Here is a 23,111-nt window from a genome sequence, read left to right as displayed (position 1 = left end):
TAGTCCGTGGGTTGATGGAAACTGTTGTCTGCTAAGAATACATTCCGGGGCCAGCAAGATGGCCCTGTGGATAAAGGAACTTCCCACCAAGTCTGATGTCATGACTTAGAGCCCCAGGACCCATGAGGTAGAAGGAGAAAAACTGACCCTTGCAAGTTGTCCTCGAACCTCCCTCACATGCACACATATAAACAAACAAACAAATAAAATAAATAAAAAGTAGTTTGCTTTTGCTTCTGGTTTTTTTAAGAAAAAGGTAGTTCAAAGGCATAATTTTATGAATTATCTGATAATTCATAAAAGCATTAATTAGATACCTAGACATGGGGCAATAGTTGACTATTCAGAGGACTGTGGTGGTTTGAATGAGAAATATACAGAGACCCATGTATTTGATCAGGAGATACCATTGTCTCCTTTTGCTGGTTTTGTTTCTCAACAAGGTCACATGTTCCTGTGGTTTGAATGTTGTCTGTCTCCTAAAAGCCTTGACTATTTGAAGCATAGTACCCAGGCTGGTGGCCTGCTCTGTGTAGTCCTGGCTGTCGTGGAATTCACTCTATAGACCAGGCTGGCCTCAAGCTCACAGAGATTGACCTGCTTCTGCTTCCAGAGTGCTGGGATTAAAGGTGTGCGCCACCACCAACCGGCGCATTTCTATCATGGTAATGTTTAAAAAACACAGGCTTGTAAGACTTTAGTGACCATGAAATGGAAGGGCCCATGTTTAACTAGGCTGTGAACTAATGAGAAAAGGGAGCGGTGGGGAGAGCTGAGAGCCACTTCCTCCCTGCAGCAGCTGGACTGGGCTTCGAGGACCACAAGCTGCTGTGGTGCGATGCTCTTGAGGTAGGGAGTTTTGTTTCTTTGGCTTCCTTTTGCCTCCCTGACTTGTCTGGTTCTCAGCGGTAACTCTCTTGCTGAGTCAAATGTTTTGCAACTCTGCTGCCTGACTCTTAGCTCCTCTGCATCAATGTTTATGTTTGTGTACAGCTTATTAATACGAGTGGAATGGTCCCCTAGGCATGCTGGTTGAATCCCACCTCTTTCTTTAAGTGCTGGGGTGATCTTAAGTGATATAGCTTTTCTGCATCTCAGCTTCATAAACCAGTGTTTCTTGGTACTAATGGGGAACTCAAGTGGCATGGACATATGACAGGGCACGCATAGGGCATGACGCTTGCTATGTGTTTTCCTCCGTGTCTTCTGTGGTGACCACTCCAGTTGTCTCACATGGTTATAGCTGCCTGTTGTCCAGTGCCTATTCTGCACAAGGCACTTTCCACATATATGGCCACCTCTTTATGACCACTTTGTCAGCAGATGTCGTTGTCACAGTCCGCTGAAGTTGCATTGCTTTTTGTTTGTTTGTTCTTGAGACAGAGTATCTCTGTGTAGCAGCTCTGGCTGTCCCAGAACTTGTGTTGTAGACCAAGCTGGCCTCAAAGTCACTGAGATCCCCCTGCCTCTGCCTCCTGAGTGCTGGGATTAAAGGTGTGCACCACCATGTCCGGCTTTCCACCCCCCCCCCTTTTGTGAAGTTGCGTTTCTTGACAAACTCTCATGTTTCTGTGGTTTGAATGGATGGTACTTGTCTCTTAAAAGGTTCATGTAGTAGGAATGTGGTCCCCAGGATGGCAGTTTCAAGAGGCTTAGGTCAAACAGGAGTATGTCCTCAGAAGGGTCTAAGGCATGCCTTGCTGCTGGAGTTTCGGCTACAGTCTTTGGGCTCCTCTCTGGTTATTTAATTTCTTTCTCCTTCACATGTCCCGATAATGACATCATTAGATCCTTACAGAGCCAGGGCCTATCAGCAGCATGACCTTGAATGTCTAGAACATTTTTTCCCTAACAGTAACTTACCAGGCACTTATGGTGGTACACACTTTGGGTCCCAACCCTGAAGAGGGTTTGAGTCCAGGCTGGTCTACATAGCAAGCTATTGAGTTCCAGGCCATTTAGGGCTACGTAGTGAGACCCTGTACATATACATACATACATACAAACACACACACACACACACACATGCATCTTGCTTTAGGTATTGTATGATAGTGAGACCCTGTGTGTGTGTGTGTGTGTGTGTGTAGCTTGCATTAGGCACTGTCTGATAGTAATGACAAATGGATTATGTGTGTGTGTGTGTGTATATATATATATATGTGTGTGTGTGTGTGTGTGTGTGTGTAGCTTGCATTAGGCACTGTCTGATAGTAATGACAAATGGATTATGTGTGTGTGTATATATATGTGTGTGTGTGTGTGTGTGTAGCTTGCCTTAGGCACTGTCTGATAGTAATGACAAGTGGATTATGTGTGTGTGTGTGTATGTGTGTGTGTGTGTGTGTATATTAGGCACTGTCTGATAGTAATGACAAGTGGATTAATACACTCAATAAGTGGCAGAGCATGAACCAAACTCAACTTTTTCTCCACAGACAACTGACTGCACCTTTTCCAGAACAAAACCCAGTAGGCACTCAAATGATGCTTGACCAAAATAATGAGTTTCTCACCCACTCAAAACTGTGACCTACAGAGAGGTCTTGGGAACAAAGTAATTCAAATATCTTTTCAGTGCATCGGAAAATTAATAAGTTTTTCTTGCAAATTTGTTATAATTTTTTTTGTTCAGCCTATGATGATGGGACTTAAGTGCTGAATAAGGCTGAAAGGGTCAAACGAAGCTCCTGCACATTTCCCAGAAATGTCAGCGAAGCTCTCGGGTAAGAGCCATTGCTTGTCAGTTCTTGGCAGATAGGGCTAATGATGCCTAAAGGGAAAATGGAAAGCTTGTCACCTTGCAAAGGAGCTGCCCTGGGGTGGGTCCAGGAATATGTGGGTATGGAGAGCTGAGAACCTGCCAGACATCACCTGGTTCAATTCTCTCGTTCAACAGATGAGAAAGTTAAGGCTTGAAGAGAAGAAAATCATTTGCCGAAAGAAAAGTTGAAACCAGTGACAAACTTCATAGCCCGATATAAAGTATTTCCAGCATCACCAGTCACTAGGGAAACAGCAGCTATCACTACACACTTCTGCAACAAGTAGGAAGACAGCAGTAGCCACCACTACACATCTATAAAAACAGCTAAAATTGAAAATGTAACAATAACAAATACTGGACAGAATGTGGAGGAATCTGCTCTTGCCCCATCCCTTGATGAAGTGCAGTAATGTAGCAAGGTCCATCCACTCTGTGCAGCTGTGGCTACGCAGTGAGTTCAAGGCCAGTCAGGGCTAAGTGAGACCCGTTTTCACAAACAGTGAACAGGAGTAAAAGTCACTTGTTTGGGAAATATTTACAGCTGTTTCCACTGGTCTGAAATCTCATAGAAGAAAAACCCAGGACAGTTACTACCTGGCTCTTGCTACTCTGTTGTCTTTCATGATTTGAAGATGTCTGCACCCAAGGTGATTGTCCTCTACCCCATAGGTCCCAAAGCTCTCAGTGTTAGGTAGAAGGAAGAAGCTCCAGAGGATCTGAGCTTTAAGTCCTGTTTTCTCAGGCAGAGGTTGCCTTTGTCCCATCTAGTGGGTCTATCTTTCTTTCTTTTGGTTTTTTTTTTTTGAAACAGGTTTTCTTTGCAGAGTTTTGGGCCTGTTCTGGAACTCAACCAGGCTGGCCTTGAATTCAGGGAGATCCGCCCACCCCTGCCTCCCTGAGTCCTTGGGATCAAGGCCTGCATCACTGCTGCCCAGCTACTTAGCATAATTTAAAAGGAGGAAAGGCTCCTGGTTTCAGGGGCTTCGCTCCATGTTCCACGTTTGGCTGGACCCCTTGCTTTGGGCCTGGAGGTGAGAAAGAGGTCACAGCAGAAGGAACTAGAGCAGAGCCTGCTCATTTCATGGCAGGTGGGAAGAAGGGAGCGTAAAGAGGCAACAAGTTACATCATTCTAGAACAGGCCCCAGTTGTACCTCTAAGTAGGTATAATGCCTCTTTCTTTCTTTTTTATTTTTCTTTCCTTTTTTTTCTTGTTTTCTTTCTTTTTTTTTTTTTTTGTTTTGTTTTTCAAGTCAGGGTTTCTCTATAGCTTTGGAGCCTGTGCAGGAACTAACTGTTGTAGACCAGGCTGGCCTCAAACTCACAGAGATCCTCCTGCCTCTGCCTCCCGAGTGCTGGGATTAAAGGTGTGCGCCACCACTGCCTGGCACAACTCCTGTTTAATCACCCAAACAACACCAGTGATTTCATGCTGATCATGTCAAGAGTCGTCAGGGTTCAGCCTCTTTGGTGCATCAGTTGCAGGATCCGATCCCTAGCCTCTGATCCTCTGGGGGATATTTAATACTCAAAATACAGCAATAACATATTAAGGGGAAAAGTGCACAGAAAATGCATTTTAAAAGGAAGATTTTGAGCCAGCTGGTAGCGGCACATGCCTTTGATCCCAGCACTTGGGAAACAAAAGCAGGCAGATCTCTGAGTTTGAAGCCTCCAGAATGAATTCTGGGGACAGCCAGCACTACAGAGAGAAATCCTGTCTCAAAAGACAAAACAAAAGGTCTTGGAAAACCTATGAGGTCATGAGCTCCAATGTGAAATCCAATGGCAGATAACTTTGGAGCAAAGGTGGTGCTGTGTTCACATGTATGGTACATGCATGTGTGTGGACATGCTTGCCTGTGCCTATGTTCACATGTATGGTATATGCATGTGTGTGGACATGCTTGCCTGTGCCTATGTTCACATGTATGGTATATGCATGTGTGTGGACATGCTTGCCTGTGCCTATGTTCACATGTATGGTATATGCATGTGTGTGGACATGCTTGCCTGTGCCTATGAATACTAAGTCAGAGGCCAACTTCGGGTTGACAGCGGTTCTCTCTCTGAACCTGGAGATTACTAAATTAGCAGACTAGCTAGCTTGACAGACCCCCCCCCCCCGCATCTGCCTGCCTTTGCCCCCTCAGTACTGGGGTTACAGGCACCTGTCGCCAAGCCAGACTTTTATGTCAGTTCCGGGCATCCAAACTCAGGTCCTCAAGCTTGCACAGCAAGCTCTTCACCCGCGGAGCAGTCTCTCCAGCCCAAAGTGTCTAAACACTGAGCCTACCTATATCGCCTTCTCCTCCCGGAGCCAGGTGCCAGGCGCGTGGAGTGGCGGCATTGCGTCCTTCACTGGTTACACTGGGCCTTTCCGGCAGAGCTGGATAGCCGGACTGGAATGCTGCCTGCTCACCTCGCCGCTCCCTGACCTCAGAGACAAGGATCCCTGATGACACTCTTATCGAGCTGAGAAGGGCCAAACTCAGTATTTCATGCATTTCCGAGGTTATCTTTCCTTAATTTCAATTGTCCCAGACCCAGGATTCTGAGACAAGGATCTGTGCTTGCGATTCTTGTCAATACAACCTGGTTTCCGTAAAACAACCTCCAGAACTGCTCTGGATTTGAACTGAGACAGGACTGCTAGAGAGTAGTCGGTAGAATTAATGTGCTAATGAGGTACTAACACAGCTTGGCTCAGGAGTAACACATTCAGGAGCCAACCAATTAACTGCCCTTCCTAATACCTCCCAGGCATTTTCTGTGTTCCAACGTGGTGAAGCTGCTGGCCTCTGTAAATCTCAGCTCTCCAGCGCTTTTGGTTGTTCTTTTTGCAAGGCCTGATGAGCAAGGGGAGTGGAATAAAAGAATGGCCTTAAAGACTGCTCGTGACAAATCCCAGGTTGAGCTATGGTTATGGTTAGACTAGCTATGCAATCATGTGTGGGTTTCCGTCACCTTCACACGTTCCTACCCACCGGGGTCAGGGCAGAAGCTGTGTCCTCTGGGTTGTAAGTGTTTTCTTTTGCCTACTGTTCTGGAGCTGAACTCCTCTAATTAACATCTGTCAGTCAAGCAACTCGAGTCCCTGCCAAAGTGAAGAGAAGGTAGGCCTGTCTGAATCGGGAACGTCACACAGTTGAGTCAGCCCCAGACGCCTGCAAAAAAAGGCCTTCAGAAATTTCACACCACACACCTACTTCCGTCCTCTCTGCATACACCGAGAGCCCTTCCGAAGTCTCTGAAGTATCTCTCCTCTTCAGGTTTTCTGTCTATCAAGATGTTTCAAAAACCAGATCAGTTCAGGCAGTGGTGCATGCTTTTAATCCCAGCACCGCAGAGGCTGAGAGAAGAGGGATCTTTGTGAGTTCAAGGCCAACCTGCTCTGCACACTGAGATTAAGCCAGCTAGGGTTGCCTGGTGAGACCCTGCCTCAAAACAACAAAATCGAAACATACAAAGCAAGGGAAGGTGTTGGAAAATGTTTAATGTTTGCACCTCTATATACTGCTCCTCCCCCCTCTCTCCTAGAGAGGCTCCTACAGTGGAGAACAGCTATTCTTTTGTCTCCTGAATCATTAACTGAACCCTCATGTGCTGATTGTGATTCTGTGCAAACCATCTGGAACACTAGGTGTTGAGAGGACGGAGGAGGAGCAAGTCTTCCAGGAATGTCAGGCTAATCATATCATTTCACTATTCTGCCTGTCTGTCAAAAGAAAAAAAACAGTTTTATAATATTTTATAATATATTCCCTCTTCTAGACAGTTGTGAGAAAATGAGATGCTTTATAAATATCCCAACCCTTTCCTCGACCATCTACCTGTCCATCCATCCACCTGAATATCCATCCGTCTATCCATTCACTACCCCACCCACCCACCTTCAAGAGCCCCTTCAGCACCCCTGTGCCTCTTGTGGACCAATGTACTGAGTCCTGAAGACACACCCCCGGGACAAGACCTGCCTTCCGGCCTCAGGGAAGTCCTGGTATAGAAGGACACAGCCCTGTGATCAGACTTTGAAATAGCATGCCACTGTAGCAGAAAAATGTGTGCAAAACACAAGGCTCAAATCCTATGTTCCCAAGAGCTGAAGCTGGTGGCGGGTTAATTCACAGAACAGGCTTCGGCGCTTTAATTCCTCTTGGGGATATTTGGAAGGAAATTTTCAAACAGCAAAGCCCAGAATCCAGCATGATATGTTTAATCTTTGAATCCGCCGGGGTAATAGTTTGGTCCTTGCCTTTTTCCACCTTCCTCCTTTATCTTCGGGCTCCTGACCTTCTCAAAGGTGAGCCGCTGGTTGTTCCCTTTGTTTAGCCCAGCGTGTGTTTTCCCTTTCCAGCCACAGCCCTGCTCCTGACAGGCAATGTTTCAGGACCCCAGAGAGCCTGGGCTGCCGAACACACAGGCGGGCGGGCGTGTGTGGAGCGGTCTTTCAGGGAAAATGAAGAACGAGAGGGACAAATGGCAGGCTTGGAGAGCAGGGAAGGAAAGAGAGAAATGGAGAGAGAGAAAAGGAAGCCAGGCAGAGGCTGCAGGAAGACAACACCAGTCCTAATCCCCTCTCTTCACACCATGGTGCTGGGCAATTTCTGTAACTAGGAATCAGGTTTCCCAAAGGGCTGGCTGTGACAGTCTTTCCAAATACGGGGCGAGGCGGAGCAGAATTGCCGGAATACCAGAGGACCTGGCTCATCCACGCGGCCAAGTCTCACAGGACGATTTCCCTTGGCTGTGATGAACCAAGGGTGGGGCAGGGGTGGGAGGAGGTGGTATAGAAAACCCAGCATCCATCATGTGTTGCTTTTGAAAATTATTATTTTGGAGTGCAGGCTGTTTCCTGTCTTTAAAGCCTATTATCTAGTTCCCGTCCAGGTGGAGCCTGAGCTGCCTGCTAATTTAATCCCCTGGGTTTCCCCTCTGCCTTCAGGATCTCGAGACATTCAGGCTTCATAAAGAGGGCACCTTTGTGTCTTCTCCCCCGAAGGCGCCCATCTACCCTGGCAGCAAAGGAGATGCTATCCTGGGAAACAGCAGCTGAGGAGGGAGGGTTGTTAATTGTTTGTCAAATCCTTCCACTCTAGTTAGATCCTATGCAGAAAAGAGAGAAGCCATAGCCTCTCCTTCATTCTGTCCTTCCTCTCCCATACACAAGAGGGAAAGGGAAAGGGGCTCTTGGTTCTTCAGGCACAGACAGACAGGCAGACAGACACACACACATACTTAAAAAAAAAATAAGCCTACTTATTTAATAGAAACACATCAACAAACAAACTATTGGTCCAGGAACCAAACAAAATAGTTTTAAAATCACGCATGGTGCTAGAGAGATGGCTCAGCAGCTAAGAGCTGGTACTGCGTTGGAAGAGGACCTGCGTTTGGTTCACAGTACCGATGGCAGGTGGCTCATAACTGCCTATAACTGTAGCTCCAGTAGATCTGGCATCCTCTTCTGGATTCCTCAGGCACCTGCTCTCATATGTTATAGGCACTCCCACTCCCCCATGTATGCATGCTTAAAAGAAATCTTCAAAAATCACTTGTAAGACTCAAACAACAACAAGAAAACAAAACAAACAAACAAATAAACAAAAAACAGAGCAAAGCAAAAGCAGCCAAACAAAATGCTCATGGTAAGCCAGGTGATGGTGGTACATGCCTTTAATTCCAGCACTCGGGAAGCAGAGGCAGGAGGATCTCTGTGAGTTCGAGGCCAGCCTGGTCTACAAGAGCTAGTAACAGGACTGGCTCCAAGGCTACAGAGAAGCCCTGTCTTGAAAAACCAAAAAACCAAAAGAAAAAAAAAAACCCTCACAGTGATGGAAAAAAGAGATACAGGGACTTTCTGAAAATCTTTCTGAAAATCACATTTGTTCATACTGCAGCCAAACTGACTAAGCACACCCAGGCTCCACCACTCCACTGACACGCTTGACAATGATCCCACCCAGGGCCCACTCACTGGAACACTCATCCAGCACACATTTACTCCATCAGGGCAGGGACAGACACAAAAACAAACAGAAAGTGACACAGACTGAGCAATAGCCTCTCAGGACTCTGACCTCAGGAGTCCGTTGGGACGCTGAGACTTTCTAAGTATTAGGTCAGCTGGTGAAGGGGGCAGGACCTGGAATATGATCTGATTTCTTTGAAGAGAAGCACTGCACGTCATTACTGACCAGTTCTTTTCTCCCTTACCAGTTCTCATGTGAACTCTCTCCTCTCTCTCCTTTCTCCTCCCTCCCCCACCTCTATGGGATCTCGTCTCTCTATGAAGAACAGTTTTGCCTCCAGTTCCCACTTACCCACTTATCCTGGTGTGCCTTGACACTTGGCTCCTCCCACTTATCCTGGTGTGCCTTGACACTTGGCTCCTCCCACTTATCCTGGTGTGCCATGACACTTGGCTCCTCCCACTTATCCTGGTGTGCCATGACACTTGGCTCCTCCCACTTATCCTGGTGTGCCATGACACTTGGCTCCTCCCACTTATCCTATTGTGCCTTGACACTTGGCTCCTACTTGGAAACTTAGAAAAGCTCTCTTGCTATTTGACGGGAACAATGAAAGAACTCTGTTTCCTATGAATGCATACAGTGGCTGTGAGGACTTTCATGAAGTGATAGTAGTCAAGGGACGAGATCATAGCTTCGCCTGTGTGACAATCCTCTGCCCTCAGAAGAGCTCAGGGTGCCTAGTTGGTCTGCCAATCCACACAGGCACCCTCAGTTAGACAGCAGGGCTGAAACTTCCGTTTATACTAGGGGAATGTCTGTATAAATAAACACTTACTCAGAATTTGCTTAGTCAAAACGATCACGACATGGTTGGAGGCTTGGGGTTTCTTGAATGAGCGTTCATGTTCGAACTGAGATCAGCTGTGTGGATCTAAAAAGGATGTGACTGGTGAATTAGAACAGGTCTTATTGGTTACAGCAGGTAGAGTGGGGTGAGGCAGGCTTTCTTATTGGCTAAACAATAAGACGATGCTACTCACTGGTGGTTTCAGCCTGTCACTGACCCACAGTCCAGCAGACACTCTGTTACTTTTTCAGGACACATCTGAAAACAGGGAGGTAGGATGCAGACAATGCGTGATACCATCTTCCAGCATTTAGTAGCATTCCGGGGAAATACATTTGTCTACAGAACAGGTGAATGTATAATATGCGAGTTAAATAAATTGCAAAAATATATAGTTGTTGTCACGAGATGGTGGTTTTAAGTAACAAATAACTGTTTGGGGGAGAGAGAGAGATAGACAGGGAGAGAGAGACAGAAAGAGCGGGGGAGGGAGGGAGGGAGGAACAAGCCAGTATACTATAAACATTAATGGGCACTGAAGGCTTCCTGAAGAAATGATGTGTAGAGGTAAGGTAGCAGCTGAGAGGTTTTTTGTTGAGGGATAGGAAATGAGATGTACATATTTATTTATTATTTATTTATCTTGATGCTAGCAGTCATAGCAGGGATTTAGGTATACGAAGTATGCGCTCTACCACTGAGCTACACGCCCAATGCTGAAAGATATACTTTTGAGGTTAGAGGTGTGTATGTGTGCATATGGGCACAGCTGGAAGCCAGAGCTTGGCTTCTGGTGTCTTCCTCTATTGCTGTCCACCTTGTATCTTAAGATCGTGTACAGGTATTGGATGTGGAGCTTACTGTTTCAGCTAGACGGTCTAGCCAGCAAGCCCTTGGGATCCACTTGTCTCTGTCCCCAGCTTACAAAACAGATGTTCCACCCCCTCAGAATCTATTTACTGTGTCATATTTTTGAAGCTTAAAGTGATATGTGTGACAAATATAAATTACAAAAGCATGCTGCCATATACAAGTTTTATGGGGGTGCTAGGGATCCAAACTCAGGTCTTTGGGCAGCAAGCACTTTACCCATTAAGGCATTTCTGCTTCCCAAGATATATTTTTTTTTCTGTTTGTTTGTAGACCAGGCTGGCCTTGAACCCACAGACATCCACCTGCCTCTACCTCCCGAGTGGAGTGTGCCACCACCGCCCAGCAAGATATTCTTTTTTGAAACAGGGTCTCACACCATAGTCCAAGTTACCCAGGCTGACCTTGAACTCATGTCCATCTTTCTGCTTTGGCTAAGAGTTATATATTTAAGTGGGGTATTTAGCTGGAATACAGATGGAGTGTTTGTGGTCTCAGAGGAGTAGATTTAAAGAACCCGAAACTGTTAGAGCTGATCCAAAGCCAATCCGCTTGGCTACTCTTCTCACCGTCTAGACAGTATAACCACCTAGGGAGTTTTGGAAAACTGTGACACAGAACTGTCTCCCCACAGAGCCTCTGATTTAAAGGCTCTGGTAAGGTCTGGGTGCCTGGATGTCGAAGGGCTCTGCAGGGGATGCTAACGTGCAGTTGTGATTTGAAGGTTACTCGCCACTTTCACAAGAATAGGAGCACCTCCCTGCTCCCTGTGCCCAGACTCAGTCTGTGAGAACTGCCATGGTGTTCAGAGGGCTTCAGCCTATCCACAGTCCTGGCAGTTTGTTTTGGACATTGCATTGCATAGGATTTGGGAGACCAGGCCCAAAAGCTGGAATCCCACAATAGTCATGGGAAGACATTTATGGTGGGTCCATCCCGCACCCCCCACCCCCAGGAAAGAATATGGCACATTACAAGTAAGTGTATCTGTACCTTCCAGGTGGACATCAAGACTAAAGAAAAAGTCCACTCCAGCAACCCAGGAGGGTGATGCTATCCAGGTGAGCACCCTCAGAAATTTATGTGTACATTTGCATATTATTTTGTTTTGTTGTTTGCTTTTAAAGCAAATTCTTCAGTTGCTCAGGCTGGCCTAGAACTGAATTCCCTATGTAACCAAGGATGACCCTGAAGCTTTTTTTTTTAATAATTTTATTTTTATTTTATGTGCATTGGTTTTTTGCCTGGATGTGCATCTGTCAGATTCTCTGGAACTGGAGTTACAGACAGTTGTGAGCTGCCATGCGGGTGCTGGGAAATGAACCCAGGTCTCTGGAAGAGCAGCAAGTGCTTTTAACTGCCGAGCCTTCTCTCCATCCACCAACCCTTAAAGTCTTAATGCCCCTGACTCCACTTTCAGAATGTTTCAATTACAGGTCTGTGCAACCACACCCTGTTGGTATGTTTGCATTTTGAATTAAAATACTGTTGGGTTGGTTTATGTGGTACTATGTCCAGGTAAGTGCTTTGCCAGCATTGTGGCGTCTTCTCTCCCTCTTCGCCCAGTGTACTGCTTCTATAATGCTGTAAATATGGCATGTCTTTAGTTTTTCCCTTTAACACTGAAACTGTTTTGTGTTTCACTTTCTTTCTGTTTTATCTTCCTTGTTCTTTCTCTCTTCTCCAGTTAAAGACATCTGTTAGTTATCCCCAGTATGCTCAGGCATATTTATTTATATGGTTATGCTTAACTACCTCCTTGTTGTCCCTAGAAATACAACTAGAGCCAGGTATATAAACAATTATAATATAATGATATAGCAACAATATATAAATGTAATATATAATGCAATTATATAATTATATTAATTGGCTTAAATTATTTTATTTAACCCAATATAACAAAATTTTTGTCGTTTCTATACATAACTATCATAAAAATATTTTATGATTTCCACTGTGATTTGGGGGAGAATTTTGTTTGTCTGAGACCGGATCTTTCTACATAGTCTTGGGTAGCCTTCAACTTTGGCTGATCCTCCTTCCCCAGTTTACCCCAGCACTTGCTCTGGGATTACAGGTATGCACTACTATGCTCTGCCATCACAATGGAAATGAGGCATTTTACATTTCCTTTTGATGCTAAGTTCCTGAAGCCTGCTGTGGAATTTATATTTGTCACACATATCACTTTAAGCTTTAAAATATGACTCAGTAAATGGATTCTGGGGGAGGCGGACACTTCTTGTTTTGATTTTAAGTTGATTAAAGTTAATAAAATTAAACACTTAATATCTTCGGTTGTACTAGTCACATTTCATAGCCACTGTGTCCCCACTTTGTGGTAGTAGAAGCCTCCTAATCACAAATGCTTGGTCCCTTGGAGATGGATTCTCAAGAGTCCATTCCATCGGCTCAGGATTACAGGAAATCCTGGCAATAATTATGAAAGCGCAAATGCAAGTTAGCTGACATTTACTAAGGCTCCATGATGTGCTGGGTCCTGATGAAATAAAAAGAATAACCATAGCAACAGGTAAGACTTCGTAAGTGCTTATATGTACCACGACCTATGCTAAACAATGCAAGTTATCTTCATTAGTGCCATTTTCCATGGTAGACTGAGGCACAAAACTAGGATGAGTTTTCCTATTTCACTAGAGATGAAATAAGTTTTGGAAGGTCACACAGAAAATAAGAGGTGGATCCAGGCATTACAGGTCAGAACGTCACACGCTCAAGATGAATCCCTACCATCCCAACTTACAACTCGGCAACTTTGGGAAAGTGACTTCACTTCCTGGAGTCTCCGTTTACTCATCTATAACGCCTGTAAGCTGACCATCATGGTGCTCGTAATATCATGATTACTAGAGATTCTACATATGTGACCCTCTGGATGTACCACCGTGGCCACCTTACTTGTTATAATGTTGGAATGTCCCGACAGTTGATGGGACATCTTTCTCAGCTCTTTCCCCTTCCTGCCATCCTGTCTGTCCCACAGGTGCCTTCCGTAACCTGACATTCTGATGGTTAGTGTCTGTGCCCCATCACTATCCCTGTTTTTGATAAGGGCGCAAGCTGGGAGGGGTGCTAGGCATAAAGGAAGAAAGTGATAAGGGCAGCCACGAAGGAGTGTAAAGTGTCCTGTGGTTAATGCTGGCATAGCTCAGCTCAGATGGGTCAGAAAGCCTTCTCAGGCCCCTTAGCACTAAGCCTGTGTGTATTGGGCAGTATCCCAGATCAGCATTGCATCACCAGGGTTCTTTTTGTCTCTTACATTTGTGTGTGTGTGTGTGTGTGTGTGTGTGTGTGTGTGTGTGTGCAGGTGTGCTCAGCTGTGCATGCTTATATGGAGGCCAGAGTCACGCATCTTCCTCAATCACACTCTACCTAATTTATTTCTTATTCTTTTCTTTGGCAGTTTCGTACACAAATTCAAAGTATTTAGATCACATTTAACATCCATTACCCCCTTCCAACTCCTCCTCCCGACTTTCTCAACCCACTGGTCCAATGAGCACTGAGCATATTACACAGGGGTAGGGCCACCCACTGGAGCACAGGCAACCTACCAGGGGTCATGGCTCCCTCCTTTATCAGCCAGCACTTGACAAATGTTCCTCAGCTTGGGGTAGAACCTCACGAACTTTCCCTCTTCATACTGGAGTTTCTTTTTATTTTTTGAGATAGGGTCTCTCATTGAATTTGGAGCTTGCCATTTTGGCCAGACTGGCTAGTCAGTGAGTCCCTGGAAGCCATGTGTTTCTGCTCCCCAGCCCAGGGATCCAGGCATGCAACACTAGGCTTGACCTTCTATGGGAACCTGGGGATCCAAACTCTGGGTGCTGTGCATATACAGCAAGCCTCTGCCTCTCTGAGTCATCACACAGCCCTGTCTCTTTACTCCCCTGCCCCCACTCTTTCTAACTCATTCAATCTACTTCATGCCTTCTCAATAATTCTTTGCCTAAACATTCATGGAGGTTTTACACTTGATCACCTGCTATACCGATTGTTCTAGAATCCATCCTGGGGTTCTCTTATCTTTAGTCAGTTCCTGAGGTCTCCCTGTTGAGGCATCCAGGATTTGCTATCATCACCTTGGCAACCTGACAAAGGAGATGCTCCCTGTACTCCATCCTTGTGTTGCTGCTCAGAGTCTGGATGCTACCTGACAGCTTTGAGCACCTCTTCAAATACGCTTTCCTTACTCAAACATCCATCTATGTTCCTTCCTTCCACAGCCACTTCTGTTATTCCAAATTCAAGTGGAGGAGGGAGCATGTTCTAATAACTAAGGTGTTTCGATAGTGTTCATATATAAGCCCAGTGCTAGTCTGAGGGTTTTTTGTTTGGTTTGGTTTGGTTTCTTGAGACAAGGTTTCTCTGTGAAACAGCCCTAACTGTCCTGGAACTAGCCCTTGTAGACCAGGCTGGCTTCAAACTCACGGAGATCCCCCTGCCTCTGCCTCCCGAGTGCTGGGATTAAAGGCGTATGCCACCACCATCAGGCCATTCTTTGACTTTTTAAATAAAATCAAAATGATGCTTGGTGGGTAAGGCAGCGCACACCTTTAGTCCCGGCACTGGTGGGCACGACAGCACACACCTTTAAGTCCCAGCACTGGGGAGGCAGCGCACACCTTTAGTCCCGGCACTGGTGGGCACGGCAGCGCACACCTTTAGTCCCGGCACTGGTGGGCACCGTAGCGCAAACCTTTAGTCCCGGCACTGGTGGGCACGGCAGCGCACACCTTTAGTCCCGACCCTGGTGGGCACGGCAGCGCACACCTTTAGTCCCGACACTGGTGGGCACGGCAGCGCACACCTTTAGTGCCGGCACTGGTGGGCACGGCAGCGCACACCTTTAGTCCCGACCCTGGGGAGGCAGAGGTAGGCACATCTCCAAGCTCGAGGCTAGCTAGTTCCAGAACAGTCAGAGCTACGCAGGGAAATCCAATCTCAAAAAATCAAAAATAAATATATAAATCTTAAAAAGAAATGCTGGTAAAAGAAATAAAGCTTTGAAAGACCCAGGTCCTGTACCTCCCCATGGTCATGAACCAACTCACGGAGTCCACTCAAGAAGGAGCATCTGTTCGCATGTATGGCTAAGCAAGCCGTATTAGACAGGAACACGGACTATGACTACACTGTAGTGGTATATTATTTGTATTTTAACAAATAAGTCTTGCCTGAAGACCAGAGGCAAAGCTAAAGCCACTAGAGGTCAGGTAATGATGACACATATCTTTAATTCCAGGATTTGGGAGACAGAGGCAGATGGATCTCTATGAATTCAAGACCACCCTGGGCTATACAAGATCAATGCTGAAACAAACCCAGGTGGTGGTGGCTCAGACCTTTAATCCCAGAGCTAGGGAGTCATATGCCTTTAATCCCAGAACTAGAGAGAATATGAAATGAGAGGAGAGAGAAATTTAGTCTGCTTAGTCTGCCATCACCCAGCCTTGGTAGAGGTAAGACTTCTCTAGGGGCTTGGCTGCTTTGCTTTTCTGGTCTTCAGGAAAGATTTATTTATTAAAATACAAATAATATGCCACTACAGTACACTTATCTAAGACCACCTATTATGTGGTGTCAATGAAGGTATCCATGAGATGCACTGTTTTGATACACTCTCCATGTCCTCCTGAATAGGTCATTTGTAATGTAGCAGGTTCTATCAGAACCTCACTGAGCTGCTCCCTTAGGAAACCGGAAGCATGCAAAGTCTTCGCTGCTAACGGTAAGTGGCCAAGGGTAGATGCTGACTCGGATTCCAATATTCAATAAATATTGGCAAAAAAGAAAGAAAGACGGACAGAAAATATTTTCAAAGGAAGAAAATGGAGAAGAACCTTGTATTATTAATGAACATATGTTGCTGTAGCTCGGTGTCATAATTATTTTCTCTCCTCTATGTGAGCTGGAAATTCCTAGGAAGTGGGGCTTCACTTGTAACTGCTAGTGAGTGGTCAAGGGGAAGTGACCAGGTTATCACAGGTGAGGGCACCCGATTGTGAACTGCCTATGGTCAGGCCTCCCTCTCACTAGTATTTGCATAAACATATTGCTTGGCAAAACCCTATTGTAGTAGGATCAGGCCAAGTTTTCCCCCAGACTCCGTGAAAGCTGTGGCTAAGAGTTGTCATTATCTTCTGTATAATAAAATAGGTGTATATGTGATTTCTTCTTTTTAGAATCGAAACTTAAAGACTATGAGATGATTTACAAAGTCATCAGGCACCAATAGAATCCTGTGGCCCTTTTGTCAGGGTACTAAGACTCAGGGGATAGAGTACGCGGTTGACCAGGACCCTTCCCATGTTATTAGCTTGTTATAAAACAAATTTACAACATCATTATGCAAACCCAGGACTTCTCTGTTTGTAGTTTCAGAACTTACTAGATTTTCCCAAGGGTGGATTAGTCAGTTACTGTGCTAAAAAAAGAAAAACAGAACAACCAACCCCTAAACCAACCAAACAAGCAAACACTGCGGAGAAGTAGGTAATATCTTCCATTCATTCCACTTAATCATATGAGAACTGAGGATTTGGGGAAGGGAGTGGAAGATGACGGCTTTAGGCGAGAACCAATGTCTTTGTGCCTGAATACTGTTCCTTGAGAAGCCAGAAGCTTCCCCTTTTGTTTGTGGTCAAATGCTAAGAGTGTGACGCTAATGGGAAAGGAACTGACTCCAAAATAATACAGCAAAACGTCGTGCTGTTTGTTGTTCAGGATTGTCTCTGTCTTGTATTGCCATAGCTTCCATTCCTGTCAAGAAACGGTGTGAGCAGTTGGAGACTGCTCATGAAGAAAGCCGAACTTCATTATTTTCAGCACTCTAAACAAATGACAGTTCGGTTCCAGTGAGTTCCAGCTCACAATTCGGATACCGTAACGACAGACAGTTCTGTGGACCTCACTCGCCTACACCGTTGCCTTGGAACCCAAATCCCATCGCACTCGTTCAATGGATCCACCGCGATCGCCCCCTTTAAGAGCTTGCTCCGCGGGACTAACGTTTGAACAGGCCCTGACGCCCCTCCTCCTCCTCCGATTGGCTGGGGGGCGGTGCACGAGCCGCATCGGCCCGCCCAGAACGGTTGGCAGCGCTTTGTGATTGGCGTTCGAGGAGTCTATATAAGGCGCGGTGAGGGCTTGCTCCGCTCAGTTTAGCGAGCAGCCGGAATCGGGTCTGTTGTCTTAGGTGAAGAGGCGGAGGGGATTACGAGTCACCGGGTCTTTTCTCCACCGAGCTTTCAGCCGGCGAGAGTGCACCCCAGAGGCGAACCTATTCAGGGTTCCTGCCTCCAGCTCCTCTCCCGCTTCGGAACGCGTACCGGCGTTCACCCACCCGCTCCACTCTCAAGAAGCGAAGGCAGGATGGAGTTCAAGCTGGAGGCTCACCGCATCGTCAGCATCTCCCTTGGCAAGATCTACAACTCCCGGGTCCAGCGCGGTGGCATCAAGCTGCACAAGAACCTCTTGGTGTCGTTGGTGCTGCGCAGCGCCCGCCAGGTCTACCTGAGTGACCCATGCCCTGGCCTCTACCTGGCCGGCCCTACGGGTACTCCGGCGGTGCCACCGCCTCAGCAGCCCGGAGAGCCGGTGGCCGGGCCACCCTCCGGCTGGGGAGAGCCGCCTCCCCCTGCCGGCCGCGCCGCCTGGCCGGAGCCCGAGCCGCAGCCTCAGCGCCCCGTGGTGTGCCACACACCGGGAGCGGGAAGCTCAGAGCCGTTGTCTTCAGGAGCAGGGGACGCTCTCCGGGGCGAAGAGACGGACTCGGCGGCAGCTGCTTGGAGCCGCGTGGAGCGTCCGCGCGCGGCGGCTTCTGGAGGCGGCTCGGACACGTGCCCCGAGGGGCCCCGGGCTGTCCGCCGCCCGTGCGGCTGTCCCCCGACCCGGGAGGAGCAGCCTGTCGAGGACGGTTCCCCCGCGCCACCCGCCCCTTGTCCCAGGAAGCGCGGCGCAGCGGGAGTGGGTGGTGGCCGCGCTGGCTGCCCGGCGCCTGGCTCGACCCCTCTCAAGAAGCCGCGCCGGAACTCGGAGGAGCAGCCGAGCACCACCGATGAGGACACCGACGAGGAGATGGAGACCGGGAACGTGGCAAACCTCATCAGCATCTTCGGGTCTAGCTTCTCGGGACTCCTACGGAAAAGCCCTGCGGGCGGCCGGGAGGAAGAGGAGGCGGAGGAGAGCGGCCCGGAAGCCGCCGAGCCCGGGCAGATCTGCTGCGACAAGCCGGTGCTGAGAGACATGAGCCCCTGGAGCACAGCCATCGTGGCCTTCTGAGTTCCCGGGGCCCGAGCGGCTGGAGCGTGAGCAGCGGGCGTCCCCGAAGTGCGGCCGTGGCCTTTCCCGGCCTCGAGGGCGAGCCGAGATCGTTGGCGCTGGGCGCGAAGGGGAGACTGGTTGCTGCCGGGCAGCACATCGACCCGAACGGGGCAGCCCGGCTGGGCCGTGGCTCTCGAGTCTCACGTAGAGACCTAGAGTTGGAGGCTTATCGGAAGAGGACGATCAATCGTTAACTTTTGTGTCTGTGTGTGTTCGTGTGTAAGTTTGTCTTGTGTTGAGACTGTTCTGTGGTTCTGGAATGCACCACCCCTTCCCCGAGGCTTGAGACTTTTGGGGGCGCAGACCGGGACTTTCCTCCGCCAGCAGCACAGAAAAGGAAGCTGCTGAAAGGCTCGAGGCAGGGGAGTTCCCCGCTCGATCTTGGGGGAGAGAGGGACTTTACACACACTCATGAAAGCTAGAACCTCATCGGGCGCGGAGTGGCGTTTCCTCACAGGATTTCCTCAGACTAGAGGGAGTTCGTCTGGAGTAGAGACTTGTATTATTTTTCTCCCTCCCCACCTTTCTCTAGCACAGAAGCGCTTCTACCCTGTGATTACTCTGGGACAGCAGAACATTAAGGGACCTTCAATTCCCCAAAGGGGAAAGAAGCTTGGTGAACTTCACAGAAGAGTTCAAGCTTGGAAATACGGAGTTTATAAAGAAAAGATATATTTTTAAAAGCTCTAGCACAGAACTTACTACACAGTGCTTTTAAAAAGTGTTTAATGAAACAAAGTTTACAGACGAGCTCTAAGTGGAAGGACCTTATGGTTTTGTAGATACGGTGACTCCAGTCTTTGTTGTATAAAGGTTGGGGGAGCTGATAAGGGTTTTGTACAGTATTTTCTCCTCCTCTGTATTGATTTTTGTATAAAAATGTAACTTTACGTGTCTAACACGTATTAAATATTTTGAAGCAACTCCATTGCCTGCTTGTATGTAATCACCTGTCTGGCTTTTCAACAAAGTGGGGGGAAGGGTGGCCAGACTGGGAAATGAAAGTGTGGTTCTTAGTATCAGTCACTGACAGGCTAGGGACGTTGTTGGTTTACTTGAGTAAGTATCAGGAGAGACACATATAAGAGGGTTTTTTTTTTTGGCGGGGGGGGGGGGGCGGGGGGAGGGTTCTTTTTTTTCCACACACATCCTCATCTCAGAGGACTGCTGATAGATCCTGATGTGGAGGACTGGCAGGTTCTTAACCTGTCCCTACAACTGCCTTTTCTATAGTCTCAGGTTAGTTGGTTTTTCTGTAGTCTGATCAATGGAATCTTTAATATTAAATAATTTAAAGCACCAAGTTTTGAAGCCTTTCCTATCCTCAGATGTTTCCACCAAAACTTTTGTTTCAGTCTCCTGTGAATTTATAGACCATGGGTTATTTTTTTAGATTAATGGGGGACGGTTGGTGGATAACAGCTTACTTCAGAAGTCTAGTAGGGCCAAATATGAAGAAGCCAATGAGATTGACTTGTCTAAATGTTCAGGCCCATTTCTGTGTTCCACTAGATGTCAAAACTGAAATTTTACTCCCCCACCCCCTGTAATTTAGTTGTAGAAAGTAATTGCATTGGTGAAAGTGAAATTATGTGTATCAAACCAGAGGAGGAAGGAGGCCAAGGAGGGTTGAGTAAATTTAATTCTCATTTAGCAGAACTTCCTGATTTGTGCTTGTCACCTACATGATGACATAAGTGTTTTGGTCATGATAAACAGATGACAGCCAAGTCAATTTAAAGAGACCGTTTGCCTAATGCAAAACATTCAGTATTTAAGAGGTAGTGATCTCTTAGGAGCAAGCCAATTAGAGACTGTGTTTTATAATATAATTGCTAGTTCTTTAAAAGACGGCACCAGTTTTTAACTAAATAGAGTCTTAAGAGAACAGGAGAAACTGAGGAGAGACAAAGCTGTATAGGCTTTAGACAAAAGGAGCATGATCGGACACCTTGGCCCTAACTTGTTCTAATTATATACTCATAGCTGAGGAGGTCATTGCTTTGCTCTTTCTGTAAGACCAGATTCTTTAAGCAAGGGAGCTGTGAGCTTTCTGTTCCATCACCATAATAATATAGACATAGAATGAAACATGCTGTAATCGGGAAGTTATTAAATTGCCTTGTTTTTCTTTTAGACATTAGCTACTTAAGCTTTATTATAACTACTAAGGTTCCATTAAGTGGATCTTAAAATGAAGGTGTCCAGGGCCTTAATTCTGCCAACATTTCCTGTTACTAGAATGCAGTTATGCTCGAACAGCTGTCTCGATGTGCTTCTATATTTGAAAGGGTAACACTTGGTATAAAGAGAGCTGTGTTTGTTTGAGGTGCGACTAAGGTCCCTCTTTGCCCTTGGTTTCACACAAAGATGAACCATGGGACCATGTGTCTGCTTAATTTAGAGCCTGTACACCGGGAGGAGTTTGTGCAGCATCTCCTTGTTGCACAAATCCTGTTGCCCAGGATGCTTAGAGTTTCATACCTTACTGCTGCCACTTTCCTCTGAGGCCCTGGTGTTGCTTCAGCTCTGTATTTTTTTCCAAGTCTAAAAGGAGGATAATTGTACTTGCCTCATAAAGTCATAAAAATTACTGAGTTGATGTTCTTGGAAAGTGTTTCATACCTACAGGGCAAAGTGCCACATGCAGGCAATTCCAGGCCTAGGGAAGCTGAGGCAGGAGGTTCTCCAGTTGGAAGCTAGCCAAGGCTACACACTGAGACCCTGGCTCAGACTCCTGCCTCCTACTTGGGAAGCACTCAACTGTTAGTTGTTATCCTTGCCACAGAAGTGAATTGTGTGTGTAAATCAGATGTGGGCTAAGAGAATTGTGTCCATTGGTCGGAAAGGAGAAGAAGGAGCTTGCTATTTTTAAATGATCCTATCAGCAAATATGGGTCGTTTTATTCCCTTTTTCCTCTGGCCCCTTGGCAGGCAGGAAGCTTAGCTCCACCAGCAGAGTTTGTTGCTGCGTCTGTCTCACACCAACCCTGTGACTTTCTTGGATTTTATCAGCTCTATTTTCAGGAAGGAATAAACAGGAGTAAAAATCGCAGAGAACAACATTCCTGTTGACATCCAAATGCTTTCAGTGATGAGTGAAGGAATAATAATAATAAAAATAGACCATGGAGTTTGTGAAGCTCTAGTTGCTGGCATAGACTGTTTCTTAAGCCATGCTTGTTTCTAGGCCGGGACACCTGATGCTCAGGTAGGATTATCAGAACGAGGTGAGATACAGTGTGAGTAGAAACTGTTTTGAGTTGTGTAGCCTTTTTGGAGGGGGACTACTTTGAGCGGGTCTCCAGTCCCTTCATTAAATTAACCATTGTAACAATGGACTCCAAGCCTGTTAGATGGTCATTCTACCACCGAGCTGGACCCCCAAGTTGAAAACTTTTAACACTATGCAAAAGCCAGATGTTTCAAGCGATTTTGGAACAGGCTTGGTGGCACATGCATTTAATTCCAGCATTAACGACGCAGAGGCAGGCAGATCTCTGTGAGTTGGAGTCCTGATCTACATGGCAGGTTCCAGGATAGCCAGAGATACATAGAGTCTCATTAAAAATGATAAGCATCATCATCATCATCATCATCATCATCTTGGTTCTTTCTCTCTGTGGCTTCTAGCAGCGTTTCCCCTCCTTCCTGATGGTAGATTAGATTTAGAATGGGGAGTTGTAGGGAATGTACCTTTTAACTTCTTTGGCAGAATACTCAGAATAAAACATGTTAGTATTGGGAATGAAGTTAATGACAGAACTGCCCCCATTTTATCCTTGGGTTAACGTGAGTCTCTTCAACTTACTTGGTGTGAAGATATAGCTCAGAGCCAGTGTGCTGTGGGCTAAAGCCTCATACTGTGGCATAGTGTTTGATAGAAATTTATTTCTTTATAGTTATTTTTTTTTAGTAGAGTTAGTTCAGTTCACTGAATATACAAGGGACTTCTGGTCTTTTGCCCTAAATATTTTATTCTTGTCCTGTGTTTGTGAAATTTTCATTCTCCTAGACTCCCTTTTATCCCAGCAGTTCCTAAAAGAAGGTGAGATGAAAAGAAACGCTGGTCCGGCCTTCCCTGGCTATGAAAGGAACCTTTACTGCGAAGTGCAGTGCTCCGGTGGGGAGTGAGGTTGCCTTCCCAGGATCCCTGGCACTCTGTCCAGTAATGAGCAGTTTGTCTCGCAGCCTTTGAATCATTGTTCAAATTAAAAGTTCTACCCAGTGGAAAGCTTTGGGAGGAAAAACAGAAGCAGAGTTGGTTACGAATCACTTCAATCTTAACTCATGCCCTTGGACATT

General features: G+C 46.5%; 1 protein-coding gene across 1 annotated transcript; it reads left to right on the top strand.

Moving 5' to 3' along the window:
• The first annotated feature begins 17,629 nt into the window (after nt 1-17,629).
• Nucleotides 17,630-19,729, top strand: Ier5 (immediate early response 5). Its single transcript, XM_075988281.1, has one exon. It carries the CDS (start codon nt 17,856-17,858, stop codon nt 18,762-18,764), a length of 909 nt encoding a protein of 302 aa, XP_075844396.1. The 5' UTR covers nt 17,630-17,855; the 3' UTR covers nt 18,765-19,729.
• Nucleotides 19,730-23,111: the final 3,382 nt, after the last annotated feature.

This window comes from Microtus pennsylvanicus, chromosome 10 (genome assembly GCF_037038515.1).
Source record: "Microtus pennsylvanicus isolate mMicPen1 chromosome 10, mMicPen1.hap1, whole genome shotgun sequence".
Classification (NCBI taxonomy): domain Eukaryota; kingdom Metazoa; phylum Chordata; class Mammalia; order Rodentia; family Cricetidae; genus Microtus; species Microtus pennsylvanicus.
Note: the sequence above shows the minus strand (reverse complement) of the source record. Positions and strands in the feature narration are given on the sequence as shown.